Source organism: Loxodonta africana, chromosome 7 (genome assembly GCF_030014295.1).
Source record: "Loxodonta africana isolate mLoxAfr1 chromosome 7, mLoxAfr1.hap2, whole genome shotgun sequence".
Classification (NCBI taxonomy): Eukaryota; Metazoa; Chordata; class Mammalia; order Proboscidea; family Elephantidae; genus Loxodonta; species Loxodonta africana.
The window spans coordinates 14,127,174-14,141,569 of record NC_087348.1 but is presented as its reverse complement, the minus strand read 5'-3'; the positions used below and the strand labels follow the sequence as shown (position 1 = coordinate 14,141,569).

General features: G+C 43.9%; 1 protein-coding gene across 1 annotated transcript in view; it reads left to right on the top strand.

Annotated features, from left to right (window-relative positions):
* LOC100659471 (membrane-spanning 4-domains subfamily A member 8-like) overlaps positions 1 to 12,466 on the top strand; it is a 35,515-nt gene extending 23,049 nt beyond the window's left edge. The window contains exons 5-7 of the mRNA XM_010599200.3: positions 374 to 517; positions 11,835 to 11,948; positions 12,152 to 12,466. Of these exons, the coding sequence (XP_010597502.2) occupies positions 374 to 517; positions 11,835 to 11,948; positions 12,152 to 12,256 (363 nt within the window). The 3' untranslated portion in view covers positions 12,257 to 12,466. The remainder of the gene's footprint in view (positions 1 to 373; positions 518 to 11,834; positions 11,949 to 12,151) is intronic.
* The last annotated feature ends 1,930 nt before the right edge of the window (positions 12,467 to 14,396 follow it).

The window sequence follows — 14,396 nt, the reverse complement described above, 5'->3', positions numbered from 1 at the left end:
GCCCGCCTCCTGAGAGATTAATGGGTCTAGGATTTCCCAGAGATGATTCTTGGCAATACTTGTCCCACAAGATGCTCTGAGAAGATGGTTGGGTAAACTTGGAAAAATCTCTATTTACTAGTCCTCTCTCTTGAAGATCCACAACCCTCATTAATGGCACTAAGAAGTCCTGCAGCAAAGACCTGTTTAACTTTGTTCAACCCACCTTTTTTCAAAGTTAATTTATCCCAAAACCTTTTTGCACAGGATACCCCTTTATTTGCTGCAGAACTAGCGTCCCAGGGATGCATATTAAGAAACACTTGTTAAGTCTCTGTTCATCTCAGCTACAGTTGTTCTCCTTTCCCACCTTGACCCTCTGTATCTTCTTCAGCTGAATGGCAGCGTGGGCATGAACATCGTCAGCGCAATCTCCTCTGCAGTTGGAATCCTGCTCTTCATCACCGATATCAGTATTGCTGCCACATCTCATTACTCTGACCCTGACTATAATTCTCACTATTACACCTGGGGTCTGGTGAGTACCCCTCCTGAACAAACTCTTCCCGGTTTGGACTTAGCTGTGTTTAGAAACGTAGGAGAGGGTCTGACAATTAAGCTTCTTTATCAAGCCCTATAAGCAAAAGCTGGTGCTATCAGAATCAGAATAAGTTTTAAAGTCCTTGCCCAGCAGCTTTACTGCTATGTTTCTTTAAGGCATATGGCTTTTCTTAGTCTTAGTTTCTGCTTGTAAAATAGTACCTACCCTCTAGAGTTGCTGGGAGAATTAAATGCAATTATACATACAATGCATTATGTACCCACCAACCCTGTACCTGTATCCACATTCTCTGTCTTCCTGCCTATTACTACAGACCAGGGGTCAGAAAACTTTTTAGGTAAAGGGCCAGATAGTAAATATTTAAGGCTTTGCAGGCCATATGGTCTCTGTCGAAACTACTCAACCCTGTCCTGGAGTGTGAAAGCAAACTAGAAAATATATAGACAAATAAGCGTAGCTGTGTTCCAATAAAACTTTATTCACAAAAATAGACAGCAGGCAGGATTTGGCCCGCAGACAACTCATGCTACAGACCAGCGCTGTCCAGTGGAAATATACTGTGAGCCTCATGTGTGATTTTAAATTTTCTAGTCACCACATTAAAAAAAGTAATAATAAAAAAAAAGGAAATAAAAGGATTGTATTTTAATAATATATTTTATATTATTCACCCCACATGTCTGTCAGTTTGTCGTACTGTGGGGGCTTGTGTGTTTCTGTGATGCTGGAAGATATGCCACCGGTATTCAGATACCAGCAGGGTCACCAAGGAGAACAGGTTTCACCTGAGCTTCCAGACTAAGACAGACTAGGAAGAAGGTCCTGGCAGTCTACTTCTGAAAAGCATTAGCCAGTGAAAACCTTATGAATAGCAGCAGAACATTGTCTGACATAGTGCTGGAAGATGAGCCCCCAGGTTGGAAGGCACTCAAAAGATGACTGGGGAAGAGCTGCCTCCTCAAAGTAGAGTCAACCTTAATGACATGGATGGAGTAAAGCTTTCAGCACCTTCATTTGCTGATGTGGCACGACTCAAAATGAGAAGAAACAGCTGCAAACATCCATTAATAATCGGAACCTAGAATGTATGAAGTACGAATCTAGGAAAGTTGGAAATCATCAAAAACGAAATGGAATGCATAAACATCGATACCCTAGGCATTAGTGAGCTGAAATGGACTGGTATTGGCCATTTTGAATCAGACAATCATATAGTCTACCATGCTGGGAATGACAACTCGAAGAGGAATGGTGCCGCATTCATCGTCAAAAAGAACATTTCAAGATCTATCCTGAAGTACAACGCTGTCAGTGACAGGATAATATCCATACGCCTAAAAGGAAGACCAGTTAATATGGCTATTATTCAAATTTACACATCAACCACTAGGGCCAAAGATGAAGAAATAGAAGATTTTTATCAGCTGCTGCAGTCTGAAATTGATAGAACATGCAATCAAGATGCATTGATTATTACTGGCGATTGGTATGTGAAAGTTGGAAACAAGCAAGGATTGGTAGTTGAGAAATATGGCCTTGGTGATAGAAACAATGCCGGAGATCGAATGATAGAATTTTGCAAGACCAACAACTTCTTCATTGCAAATACCTTCTTTCACCAACATAAATGGCGACTGTACACATGGACCTCGCCAGATGGAACACAAAGAAACCAAACTGACTACATCTGTGGAAAGAGATGATGGAAAAGCTCAATATCATCAGTCAGAACAAGGCCAGGGGCTGACTGCAAATCAGACCATCAATTGCTCATATGCAAGTTCAAGCTGAAACTGAAGAAAATCAGAGCCAGTCCACGAGAGCCAAAATATGACCTTGAGTATAACCCACCTGAATTTAGAGACCATCTCAAGAATAGATTTGACGCACTGAACACTAGTGACAAAAGACCAGATGAGTTGTGGAAGAACATCATCCATGAAGAAAGCAAGAGGTCACTGAAAAGACAGGAAAGAAAGAAAAGACCAAGATGGATGTCAGAGGAGACTCTGAAACTTGCTGTTCATCATCGAGCAGCTAAAGCAAAAGGAAGAATTCCTGAAGTAAAAGAACTGAACAGAAGATTTCAAAGGGCCTCTCAAGAAGACAAAGTAAAGTATTATAATGACATGTGCAAAGAGCTGGAGATGGAAAACCAAAAGGGAAGAACACGCTCGGCTTCTCTCAAGCTGAAAGAACTGAAGAAAAATTCAAGCCTCGAGTTGCAATAGTGAAGGATTCCATGGGGAAAATATTAAACGATGCAGGAAGCATCAAAAGAAGATGGAAGGAACAGACAGAGTCATTATACCAAAAAGAATTAGTCAATGTTCAACCATTTCAAGAGGTGGCATATGATCAGGAACCGATGGTACTGAAGGAAGAAGTCCAAGCTGCTCTGAAGGCACTGGCGAAAAACAAGTCTCCAGGAATTGATGGAATATCAATTGAGATGTTTCAACAAACAGATGCAGTGCTGGAAGTGCTCACTCATCTATGCCAAGAAATATGGAAGACAGCTTCCTGGCCAACTGACTGGAAGAGATCCATATTTATGCCTATTCCCAAGAAAAGTGATCCAACCGAATGTGGAAATTATAGAACAATATCATTAATATCACACACAAGCAAAATTTTGCTGAAGATCATTCACAGCCGCAGCAGTATATCGACAGGGAACTGCCAGAAATCCAGGCCGGTTTCAGAAGAGGACGTGGAACTGGGGATATTATTGCTGATGTCAGATGGATCCTGGCTGAGAGCAGAGAATACCAGAAGGATGTTTACCTGTGTTTTATTGACTATGCAAAGGCATTCGACTGTGTGGATCATAACAAACAAAGGATAACACTGTGAAGAATGGGAATTCCAGAACACTTAATTGTGCTCATCAGGAACCTTTACATAGACCAAGAGGCAGTTGTTCGGACAGAACAAGGGGATACTGACTGGTTTAAAGTCAGGAAAGTTGTGCGTCAGGGTTGTATTCTTTCACCATATCTATTTAATCTGTATGCTGAACAAATAATCCTAGAAGTTGGACTATATGAAGAAGAATGGGGCATCAGGATTGAAGGAAGACTTGTTAACAACCTGCATTATGCAGATGACACAACCTTGCTTGCTGAAAGTGAAGAGGACTTGAAGCACTTACTAATGAAGATCAAAGACCACAGCCTTCAGTATGGACTGCACCTGAACATAAAGAAAACAAAAATCCTCACAACTGGACAAATGAGCAACATCATGATAAGCAGAGAAAAGATTGAAGTTGTCAAGGATTTCGTTTTACTTGGATCCACAATCAACACCCATGGAAGAAGCAGTCAAGAAATCAAAAGACGCATTACATTGGGTAAATCTGCTGCAAAGGACCTCTTCAAAGTGTTGAAGAGCAAAGAGGTCACCTTGAAGACTAAGGTGCACCTGACCCAAGCCATGGTATTTTCAATTGCCTCATATGCATGTGAAAGCTGGACAATGAATAAGGAAGACCAAAGAAGAGTTGACACCTTTGAATTGTGGTGTTGGTGAAGAATATTGAATATACCATGGACTGCCAGAAGAACGAACAAATCTGTCTTGGAAGAAGTACGGCCAGAATGCTCCTTAGAGGCAAGGATGGCGAGACTGCATCTTACATACTTTGGACGTATTGTCAGGAGGGATCAGTCCCTGGAGAAGGACATCATGCTTGGCAGAGTACAGGGTCAGCAGAAAAGAGGAAGACCCTCAACGAGGTGGATTGACACAGCGGCTGCAACAATGAGCTCAAGCATAACAACGACTGTAAGGATGGCACAGGACCGGGCAGTGTTTCGTTCTGTTGTGCATAGGGTCGCTATGGGTCGGAGCCGACTCGACAACACCTAACAACAACAACATAAGCCCGATATATCCAAAATATCATCACTTCCACAAGTAACCAATGTAAAAATTACTAACTGGCTATTCTGCATTTGGGGTACAAAGTCTTTGAAGTCCAGTGTGTATTTTACACTTAGTGTACACCTCAAATTGAACTAGGTTCTTAGGGGTAAGTGAGATTTGAACACACAACAGCTGCACTGGGTTCGTGGCCACAGGGTTGGACAGCGCACCTGTAGGTGAGCTGCCTGTCTGTGTCCATGTAAATTCAATCCCTCCCTCCACCTGCGCACCACAACCCATCCTCTCCTGCCTACTCATGGCTATGGCTCCAAGTCTTCTTCCCTTCCCCCTCAATCCACTTGTCTTTTAAGTCATCAATTTTCCACCTATATCAAACCTTTTCCATCAGCATTAAACATGTAGTAATTCCTTCCATTTTAACAAAAAACAAAAACTTCTCTCAGTCCTACATTCTCTGCCAACTACCACCCTACGTCTCTGGTCCTCTTTGCAGAAAAATCTTGAAAATAATTGTCTGCACTCACTATCTCCAATTCTCCCCTCATATTCTCTTTTGAGCTCACTCTAATCAGACTTTCAGCCTCACCTCTCAAACAAAAAGAAAGAAAAAGAAAACTGCTCTGCTCACAGTCCTCAGTCATAGCTCCTCCTTGGTAGACTTCCTTCTCTTGGCTTCCAGGCTCCTCCCACACTGGTTTTCCTCCACACTCACCAGTTGCTGTCTTCTCTGTCTCTTGTGCTGGCTCTTTCCCTTCTTCCCAACCTCTGAGGCTCAATCCTTGGTCTTAGTCTGTCTTCTCTCTACACTTACTCCCTTGGCATCCTGACCAGTCTTAAGCTTTGAACACCTTTTCTATGACAACGACTCTGGAATGCATACCTCCAGCCAAATCTTCTCTCCCAAACTCCAGCCCTGTAATCCAGTTGTCTACTCAACATTGGATTTTACTTCCCAGGCCCTCTCTGGAGTCCCTGTGTGGTACAAACAGTTAAGCACTCAACTACTAGCCAAAAGGTTGGTGGTTCGAACCTACCCAGAGGCACCACAGAAGACAGTCCTGGAGATCTGCTTCAGAAAGGTCACAGCCTTGAAAACCCTATGGAGCAGTTCTACTCTGCATACATAGGGTCACCGTGAGTCAGAATCGACTCAACAGCAACTAATGACACCAAGAAACTCTCTCTAATCAGTTTTCCTTATTTCAACTGATGGCAACTCCATCCTTCCAATTGCTCAGGGCAAAACCTTGGAGTAGCCATTGCCCCTCCCTTTCTCTCACAATTCACAGCCAATTCATCAGGGAATCCTGTTGGTTCTACCTTCAAAACACATCCAGAACCCAATCATTTTTCACCAGCTTGTCAGGTGCACACTGGCCCAAGCCACCATCATCTCTCGGCTCAGTCACTGAAACACCTCCAGCTGCTCTCCCTGCTTCTATGCTCCTCTCCTTGCAGATGTTGTTAGCACAGCAACTAGCGTGATCCTCTTAAAATGTATGACCCTCTCACTTCTCTGCCCAGAACCTTCCATTGATCCCCATTTTACTCAGAATGAAGTCAACATCCTCGTCTGCAGACATGCGCCCTCAGGTACCCTCTGACTCCAGCCCCCACTGCCTGTCCTCTTGCCCACCCCACTCTTGAGCCACACTGACCTCCTTGTTTCCACATTCAGACCTTTGCCCTGGCTGTTCCTTCTGCCTGGAAAGCCCTTCCCTCATGTATCCACATGGCTCCCTCCCTCACCTCCTTCAGGTCTTCACTAAGTAATCACCTTCTCAATGAAGACCACCCAAACAACCGTACCTAGAGTCATAAGCATCCACCCATACTATCCCAGCATCCCAATGCTCCTTACCCTAATCTATTTTTTCCATAGTGTTGAACATCATCTGAGGAGCCCTGGTTAGCACTCAGCTGCTAACCGAGAGGTTTCTGGTTCGAACCCACCCAGCAGCTGTGTGGGAGAAAGGACCTGGAGATCTGCTCCTGTAAAGATTAAAGCCTAGAAAACCCTAGGTTAAGAGCAGCCAAGCTCTTCACCACTACGCCATCAGTGGCTCAGTGGTGAAGAGCTTGGCTGCTAACCAAAAGGTCGGCAGTTCGAACCCACCAGCCACTCCTTGGAAATGCTACGGGGCAGTCCTACTCTGTCCTATAGGGTCGCTATGAGTCGGAATCCACTTAACAGCAACAGGCCTTTTTGGTAACAACAAACATCTTCTCACAAATGCTACAATTTACTTCTTACATAATGCTTACTGTCTATCTCCTCACACTAGAATATAAGCTTCATCAAAGAGGGATTTGTTTGTTTTATTCACCGATATACCTCAAATACCTGGAACTATGCCGGGCAGATAGTTGACACTTTATAAACATTTATTGAACTGATAAGTGAATGCACCAGGCATATGGTATTTACTCATAAGTAGAGGCTGTTAGCTTTTTTTATTAGTATTATAGGAGACGAAACCCTGGTGGCGTAGTGGTTAAGTGCTACAGCTGCTAACCAAGAGGTTGGCAGTTCAAATCCACCAGGCACTCCTTGGAACCTCTATGGGGCAGTTCTACTCTGTCCTATAGGGTCACTATTAGTTGGAATCAACTCGACAGCAGTGGGTTTGGTTTGGCTTTTGGATTATAGGAGAAGGTCCTTCTCAGGACTTCTCTCTCTGAGAAAGGCATCTTCCCAGAGAAACTCTTGACATGTCCACGTGTCATTTATCAAAAGGACCTTAACTTTCTCCCATTCCAGAAACAATTTATGGATCCCAGTTACTTTCAGATTAAAGTCCAAGCTCTTTGGCCAGGTATTTATTGCTCCCCGGGGATCCGCCCCATCTCTCCCCACAGCCTCACCTCCCTTCGAATTCTTCACTCACCCTGAACCCCACCTACTCTGGCTCACTGGGAGAGGCAGGCACTGAGGAATACCTGGGACTTTTTCTTCTGGGAAGGAATTGACAAAGGAGGAATAAGCTACCCAGTACAAGAAATTAGGAAGCAAACACTTGACAAGGACCTAAGGGAGAGGAAGAGGGGAGAGAGGGTAGGAAAGACTAAATCCCAGCAGTACAGCCAGTGCCCAATAGTTAGAGAACAGTAATTTTTGAGTCAGAAAAACTTGTCTCCTAGTCAGTGGTAGAATTCTCACCTTCCATGCAGGTGACCTGTGTTCCATTCCCAGGCAATGCACCTCGTGAGCAGCCACCACCCATCCCTCAGTGAAGGCTTGCATAGTTGCTATGATGCTGAACAGGTTTCAGCAGAACTTTCAGATTAAGACAGACTAGGAAGAAAGGCCTGGCAATCTACTTCCAAAAATCAGACAATAAATACCCTATGAATCAAAAGGGTCCGATCTACAACTGATCATGGGAATGGCGCAGGACCAGGCAGCATTTCGTTCTGTTGGGCATGGGGTCCCCTGTGAGTCAGGGGACTCATGAGACTACAGCTAACAACAACAACAAAGCCCAGCTCTGCCAGCATCTGATCTTGGGAAGAGAAGTTGTCCACCTTCCCACCCACCCCACCTTAGGACCTCAATCCTCCCTCTAATCTTGGAGGGTTGGACTGCATCAGTGGTTTGCAAATGATGGCCCAAGGGATGGAGGTGCTCCAAGGGATCAACAAATTCTTTTCCATCAGAGAATAGGTATCCAAACTGCTTAAGACACCTCTTTTCCATGGAAGGTTTTATTTATAAAAGGATTTGGTTGTTAAAACATACAATGGATTTACAACAATAAACCAAAAACAAACGTACCCTGGAATATTATTCAGCCATAAAAAGGAATGAAGTACTAACACAGGCTACAACGTGAATGAACCTGTAGAACATTACGTAAGTAAAAGAAACCAGACATGAAAGGTCACATATTGTATGATTCCGTTTACATGAAATGCCCAGAATCGGTAAACCCAGAGAAGCAGAAGGCAGATTGGTGGTTGCCAGGGGCTGGCTGGAGCCGGGAATAGGGAGTAACTGCTTAATGGGTACGGGATTTCCTTTTGGGGTGATAAAAACGCTTTGGAACTGGATATAGAGGGTGGTTGCACAACCTTGTAAATATACTAAATGCCACAGGATTGTTTACTTTAAAATAGTTAATTTTATGTTAAGTGAATTTCAACTCAACTGGAAAAAAAAAGTAAATGAAATACTCAAAAAATAAAAACTTTAAAGGGACCAGCATAATTTGTAAGGGCCCTCCCAGCTCTAAGCTTCTGTGATTCAATGACTTAAACAAACATCGTCACCCTGGCTTTCGTTTCCCCTGGGACATCCTCGTCCACCCCCAAACCCCAGGGACTTCCTCTCCAAATTCTCTGATAAGAATTCATCTCTCCCTCCTCAGTGCCCCGAAGCACTTTTTTTTTCTTCTTTTCGTAGCTCTTAGCCCTTCTGATGTGAATTACAGTTCTCTCCATCTGTATCCGTCTCCCTCACTGGACTGCGTCTCTCATGATGCCTTCCTTCCTTCCTTCCTTCCTTCTCCTCTTGTACCAAATAGCTCATTAATAAATGCTAGCTAAATTGAGAAGGAAGAGAGAGAAGGAAAGAACCTAAGAAGAGGCCTCTCCAAATAACACAATTCTCTGAGCAGCTTGGAAACCCTGGTGGTGTAGTCTGCTAACCAAAATGTTGGCAGTTCAACTCCACCAGGAGCTCTTTGGAAATTCTAAGGGGCAGTTCTACTCTGTTCCATAGGGTCACTATGAGTTGGAATTGACTCGACGGCAACAGGTCTGGTTGGTTTTTGTTTGTTTGTTTTTTGTTTTTTCTGAGCAGCTGGCTATCACTGATGCCATTTTAAAAATTGTAACTGACATTTATCCGGTGCTTACCATGTGTTTTTTTTTGTTTTGTTTTATTTTTTTACCATGTGTGCTTTCACTTTCTATTTATTGCCTTACATAATTGGAACCCAAAGGGCAACTGGGGTCATCCTCTGCCCTTTAATATTAAAATGGAGTCTACTCAAACTCTCTTCCAAGAGGCTGCTGGAGACCCCATACTCCTGGGAGTTGTCAGAGGTGTGCTTAGATTTCTGCTGGTGGTCTCCTACTTGCTATTGAATATTAGTTCATTTGGGGATCATTTTACTGACTCTTTGTCTCAAGATAAAAACTCCCCCAATTCCTCACTCCACAAAAAACCATTGTCACAAGGCCAGGAAGGCTGTATCGAACAGCCTTAAAGTTGGAAGAAATGGTGGAGTTTTACATCAGAGCCAGCAAACTACTGATTACTGAATATTTGTTGTTGTTGTTGTTAGGTGCCATCAAGTCGGTTCCGACTCATGGCGACCCTGTGCACAACAGAATGAAATAGTGCCCGGTCCTGAGCCACCCTTACAATCATTGTTATGCTTGAGCCCATTGTTGCAGCCGCTGTGTCAATTCACCTCATTGAGGGTCTTCCTCTTTTCCGCTGACCCGGCACTCTGCCAAGCATGATGTCCTTCTCCAGAGACTGTTCCCTCCTGACAATATGTCCAAAGTATGCAAGACACAGCCTCGCCATCCTTGCCTCTAAGGAGCATTCTGGCCGTACTTCTTCCAAGACAGATTTATTCGTTCTTCTGGCAGTCCACGGTATATTCAATATTCTTCGCCAACACCACAATTCAAAGGCATCAATTCTTCTTCGGTCTGCCTTATTCATTGTCCAGCTTTCACATGCATATCATGCGATTGAAAATATCATGCCTTGGGTCAGGCGCACCTTAGTTTTCAGGGTGACCTCTTTGCTCTTCAACACTTTGAAGAGGTCCCTTTGCAGCAGATTTATCCAATGCAATGTGTCTTTTGATTTCTTGACTGCTGCTTCCATTGCTGTTGATTGTGGATCCAAGTAAAATGAAATCCTTGACAACTTCAATCTTTTCTCTGCTTATCATGATGTTGCTCATTTGTCCAGTTGTGAGGATTTTTGTTTTCTTTATGTTCAGGTGCAGTCCATACTGAAGGCTGTGGTCTTTGATCTTCGTTAGTAAGTGCTTCAAGTCCTCTTCACTTTCAGCAAGCAAGGTTGTGTCATCTGCATAATGCAGGTTGTTAATGAGTCTGCCTCCAATCCTGATGCCCCATTCTTCTTCATATAGTCCAACTTCTAGGATTATTTGTTCAGCATACAGATTAAATAGATATGGTGAAAGAATACAACCCTGACGCACAACTTTCCTGACTTTAAACCAATCAGTATCTCCTTGTTCTGTCCGAACAACTGCCTCTTGATCTATGTAAAGGTTCCTGATGAGCACAATTAAGTGTTCTGGAATTCCCATCCTTCACAGTTTTATCCATTGTTTGTTATGATCCACACAGTCGAATGCCTTTGCATAGTCAATAAAACACAGGTAAACATCCTTCTGGTATTCTCTGCTCTCAGCCAGGATCCATCTGACATCAGCAATGATATCCCTGGTTCCATGTCCTCTTCTGAAACCAGCCTGAATTTCTGGTAGTTCCCTGTCAATGTATCGCTGCAGCCATTTTTGAATGATCTTCAGCAAAATTACTGAATATTAGACATCCCTATTTTTTTAAGAGTCTTAATTTCTCACGGGATGCCTTTTTCTGCAGGATCCATCTTCCCACCATGTTACCCATCCCTCATCTTTCTCCTCTGACCTACTCACTCTTCTCTCTGGGGCTTGTCCATACCCCAAAATGCTTCCCACCCAGACACTTTCACTGCCTCACCTTCAGACTCCAGACCACACCCTCAGGACACATCTTCTAGACCTGAAGCAACCTAGCAAGCTGTTTCCCTAGACAAAGACTATTCTCACTCTTAGAACACTGGTTCAAAAAAACCAGCTGCCTTAGAGTCGACTCTGATTCATGGTGACCCCAGTGTGTCAGAGTACAACTGTGCTCTCAAAGACTGATTTTTTTGGAAGGTACCTTTCTTCCCAGGCACCTCTGGGTGAACTCAAACCTTCAGCCTTCCAGTTAATGGCCAAGGGCATTAACTGTTTGTACCATCCAGGGTATCTAGAACACTGATATCAAAACCAAACCAAACCCACTGCCATCGAGTTGAGTCCAACTCATACCAAACCCATAGGACAAAGTAGAACTGCCCATAGGGTTTCCAAGGAGCAACTGGTGGATTCAAGCTGCCAACCTTTTAGTCAGCAGTCAAGCTCTTGACCACTGTGCCACCAGGGCTCCAAAAAACACTGATAACCCAGAAAAAAAATACTGATAGTAAGTGTTAAAGTCACAGTTTTTATACCCTCATTTGATCCTCTCAAAAACCTGGTGAGATATTTTCTCTATGAGGCTGAGTGAGGTTAGGGCACTTCCCTGAAGCCATGGCACATTACAGAAGTCCGGACTTCTGGCCTAGCACCCATGTCCACCCAATCTGTTCTGGTTCCAGAGCCCTGGGGTGGCGATTTCCTCTGTGCTGCTCGTGTTCTGCCTCCTGGAGTTCGGCATTGCATGCGCATCTTCCCACTTTGGCTGCCAATTGACCTGCCGTCAACACAACAATGTGAGTTCTGAGTCCGGGGGAGGGGGACCTCAGCAGGTGGGAAAACGCCAGCAAAGAGGATGGAAACTGGAGAGGTCTTCATGTTCCTCCCTCCTTCCCAGGACCAGGGAGAGTTCCACATGTATGAAGACCTACGTATACATTCAGTCTTTATTTCTCCTTATTGTGTTTTATTGTGTACTTCCTGTGTGCTTGTTTTCCAGGTGGGTGTGATATACCAAAATGTCTATACAGCAAACCCAGTGGTGGTCCCAGAACCAGAGGACCCGCCACCAGAATATTCCACCCAAATCCCGGGTTCCAAATGAGCAAAGCCAAAGTTCTTGGACGCATCTTTCACTGGAACCAAAAGAAGACCTCCCCTTTCTGGTCTTCCAGACCCAGCTCTTCCTTTTCCAATAAACTGAGAGAAATGTCTCTCCAACTACATGCATCCTGGACTTCATTCTTCAACTCGGCCTGGTAAATGGAGCTGTTCCTCCATTAAAAAGGAGACAGTAATTTAAAGTGGATTTTAGCAAAGAGGTCTTCCTTAGGATGTATGCATCCGTGCACATGTGGGCACCCACACTTGGGCCTATGCACACACGTATCCATGTGCTTGCCTTGTGCGAGCTTGTGGGTTGGAGGGACAGACATCCAGGCACCCAATCTTCACTCTTTCAAACATTCATTTAATAAATATGTACTGAGCATTTGGCTTGTTTGAGGCTCTATTGACGGCAAGAGGAGGGAATTCGTGCATGAACAAGACACAGTCCTTGATCTCAAGGAACTTCTGACCTCGCAAAAGAGGACAACATGTAAGTAATTCTCTCTAACAGGGGCAGAATGGGGGATAAGCAGAGAAAACACAGAGATGGGTATGACTTACTATAGTAGTGATGTGGCAAGTGATGGAGAACAAGGGGAGCAAGCCTAGTTGTGGAAGCAACAATTGAAGGGAGCATTAAAGAAAAGTACAATTTTTTTTTTTCAATGCAGTTAGGAGCCATGCTGTTTGGGAGACCTTTGGGGAGAGTGAGTCATCCTCTAAAATGGTCAATCCTTTATATGCTTCATCACCACTGATGCAACAGTGAATACACGTCATGAAGACATATTGCCTTAAATCAAGAAAACTTCCTGAGTCATGAGGTTTTTGTTAGTTGCCATCAAGTCAACACCAACTCATGGCAACCCCGTGTGTACAGAGAAGAACTGCTCCATAGGGTTTTCAAGGCAGATCACCTTTCAAAAGCAGATCACCAGGCCTTTCTTCTGAGGCACCTCTGGGTGAGTTCCAACTGCCAATATTTCAGCTAGTAGTTGAGCACTTAACCATTTGTGCCATCCAGGGACTCCTTGTCATGAGATTAGTACATCTTTATTCATAAAGGGAGAAGGACTCATTTCAAAGCTCTGGCTAGGAAGGACAAATTTCAAAGAGAAATGACTGTGTCTATAACTTCCAGATTTACAAACATTAACTTAAATATTGTTATCAAGTTGGCCAATTAGCATCCAAAAGGTTACATTCCAATGGATTATAACAATACTCTAACGTCCAGGTGTCACCTGACCCAACTGTGGTGACAATCAGAGCATAACTTTGAAATTTTTTGTTTGTTTTATTTTTTGAATCTTGACCAAAAAGGAAAAAAAAATCTGATATTATGTATTGTGGTTAACAAAAAAAAAATAGAACTGTGACTTTATGTTTCACAGGAGCTGACTCACACTTGCAGCATTCGCAGCTCTTCCCAACCTCCCCAAGAAATTTGGGTCATAACATTGGAAAATGTTGAGTTTTTGGAAGAGGCATCATTATGTCAGAGGGCGTGTCATGCCAAGGAAAGGCCCAGGCTTCCCAGGACCCCTGCCCCAATGCCACATTATGACACACCCTGACTTCTCCTTCCCAGGACTCTTATCGCCCACCGCTGGTTTCATTCATATTGATGCACTAGTTGCTGTCGGTAGTTTAAAACCTCCTGAGGGCAGACACAACATCTTACACAGCTCCTATCTCCCTTGCCAGGCTCAGTGTAAGGCTTAGCACATAGCAGCTGCTCACTGAATACCTACTAGAATGAAAAGCAAAGAAACCCTTACATAGTCATTCAGCAATGTGAAGTGCCTACTGTAAGCCTTGTAGGGAGCATTGGTGGTTCAGTGGTAGAATTCTCGCCTTCCATGCTGGAGACTCAGGTTCAATTCCCAGCCAACGCACCTCAACTGGTTGGCACAAATGGCTAAGACCCTTGACAACTAACCAAAAGGTTGGTGGTTCAAACCCACCCAGGGGTACCTCAGAAGACAGGCCTGGTGATCTGCTTCCAAAAGGTCATAGACTCAAAACCCCTATGGAGCAGTTCTACTCTGCACACATATGATCGCTATGAGTAGGAATCAACTCGAGGGCAACTAACAACAACAACAAGATGCTGAACAGGTTTCAGAGGAGCT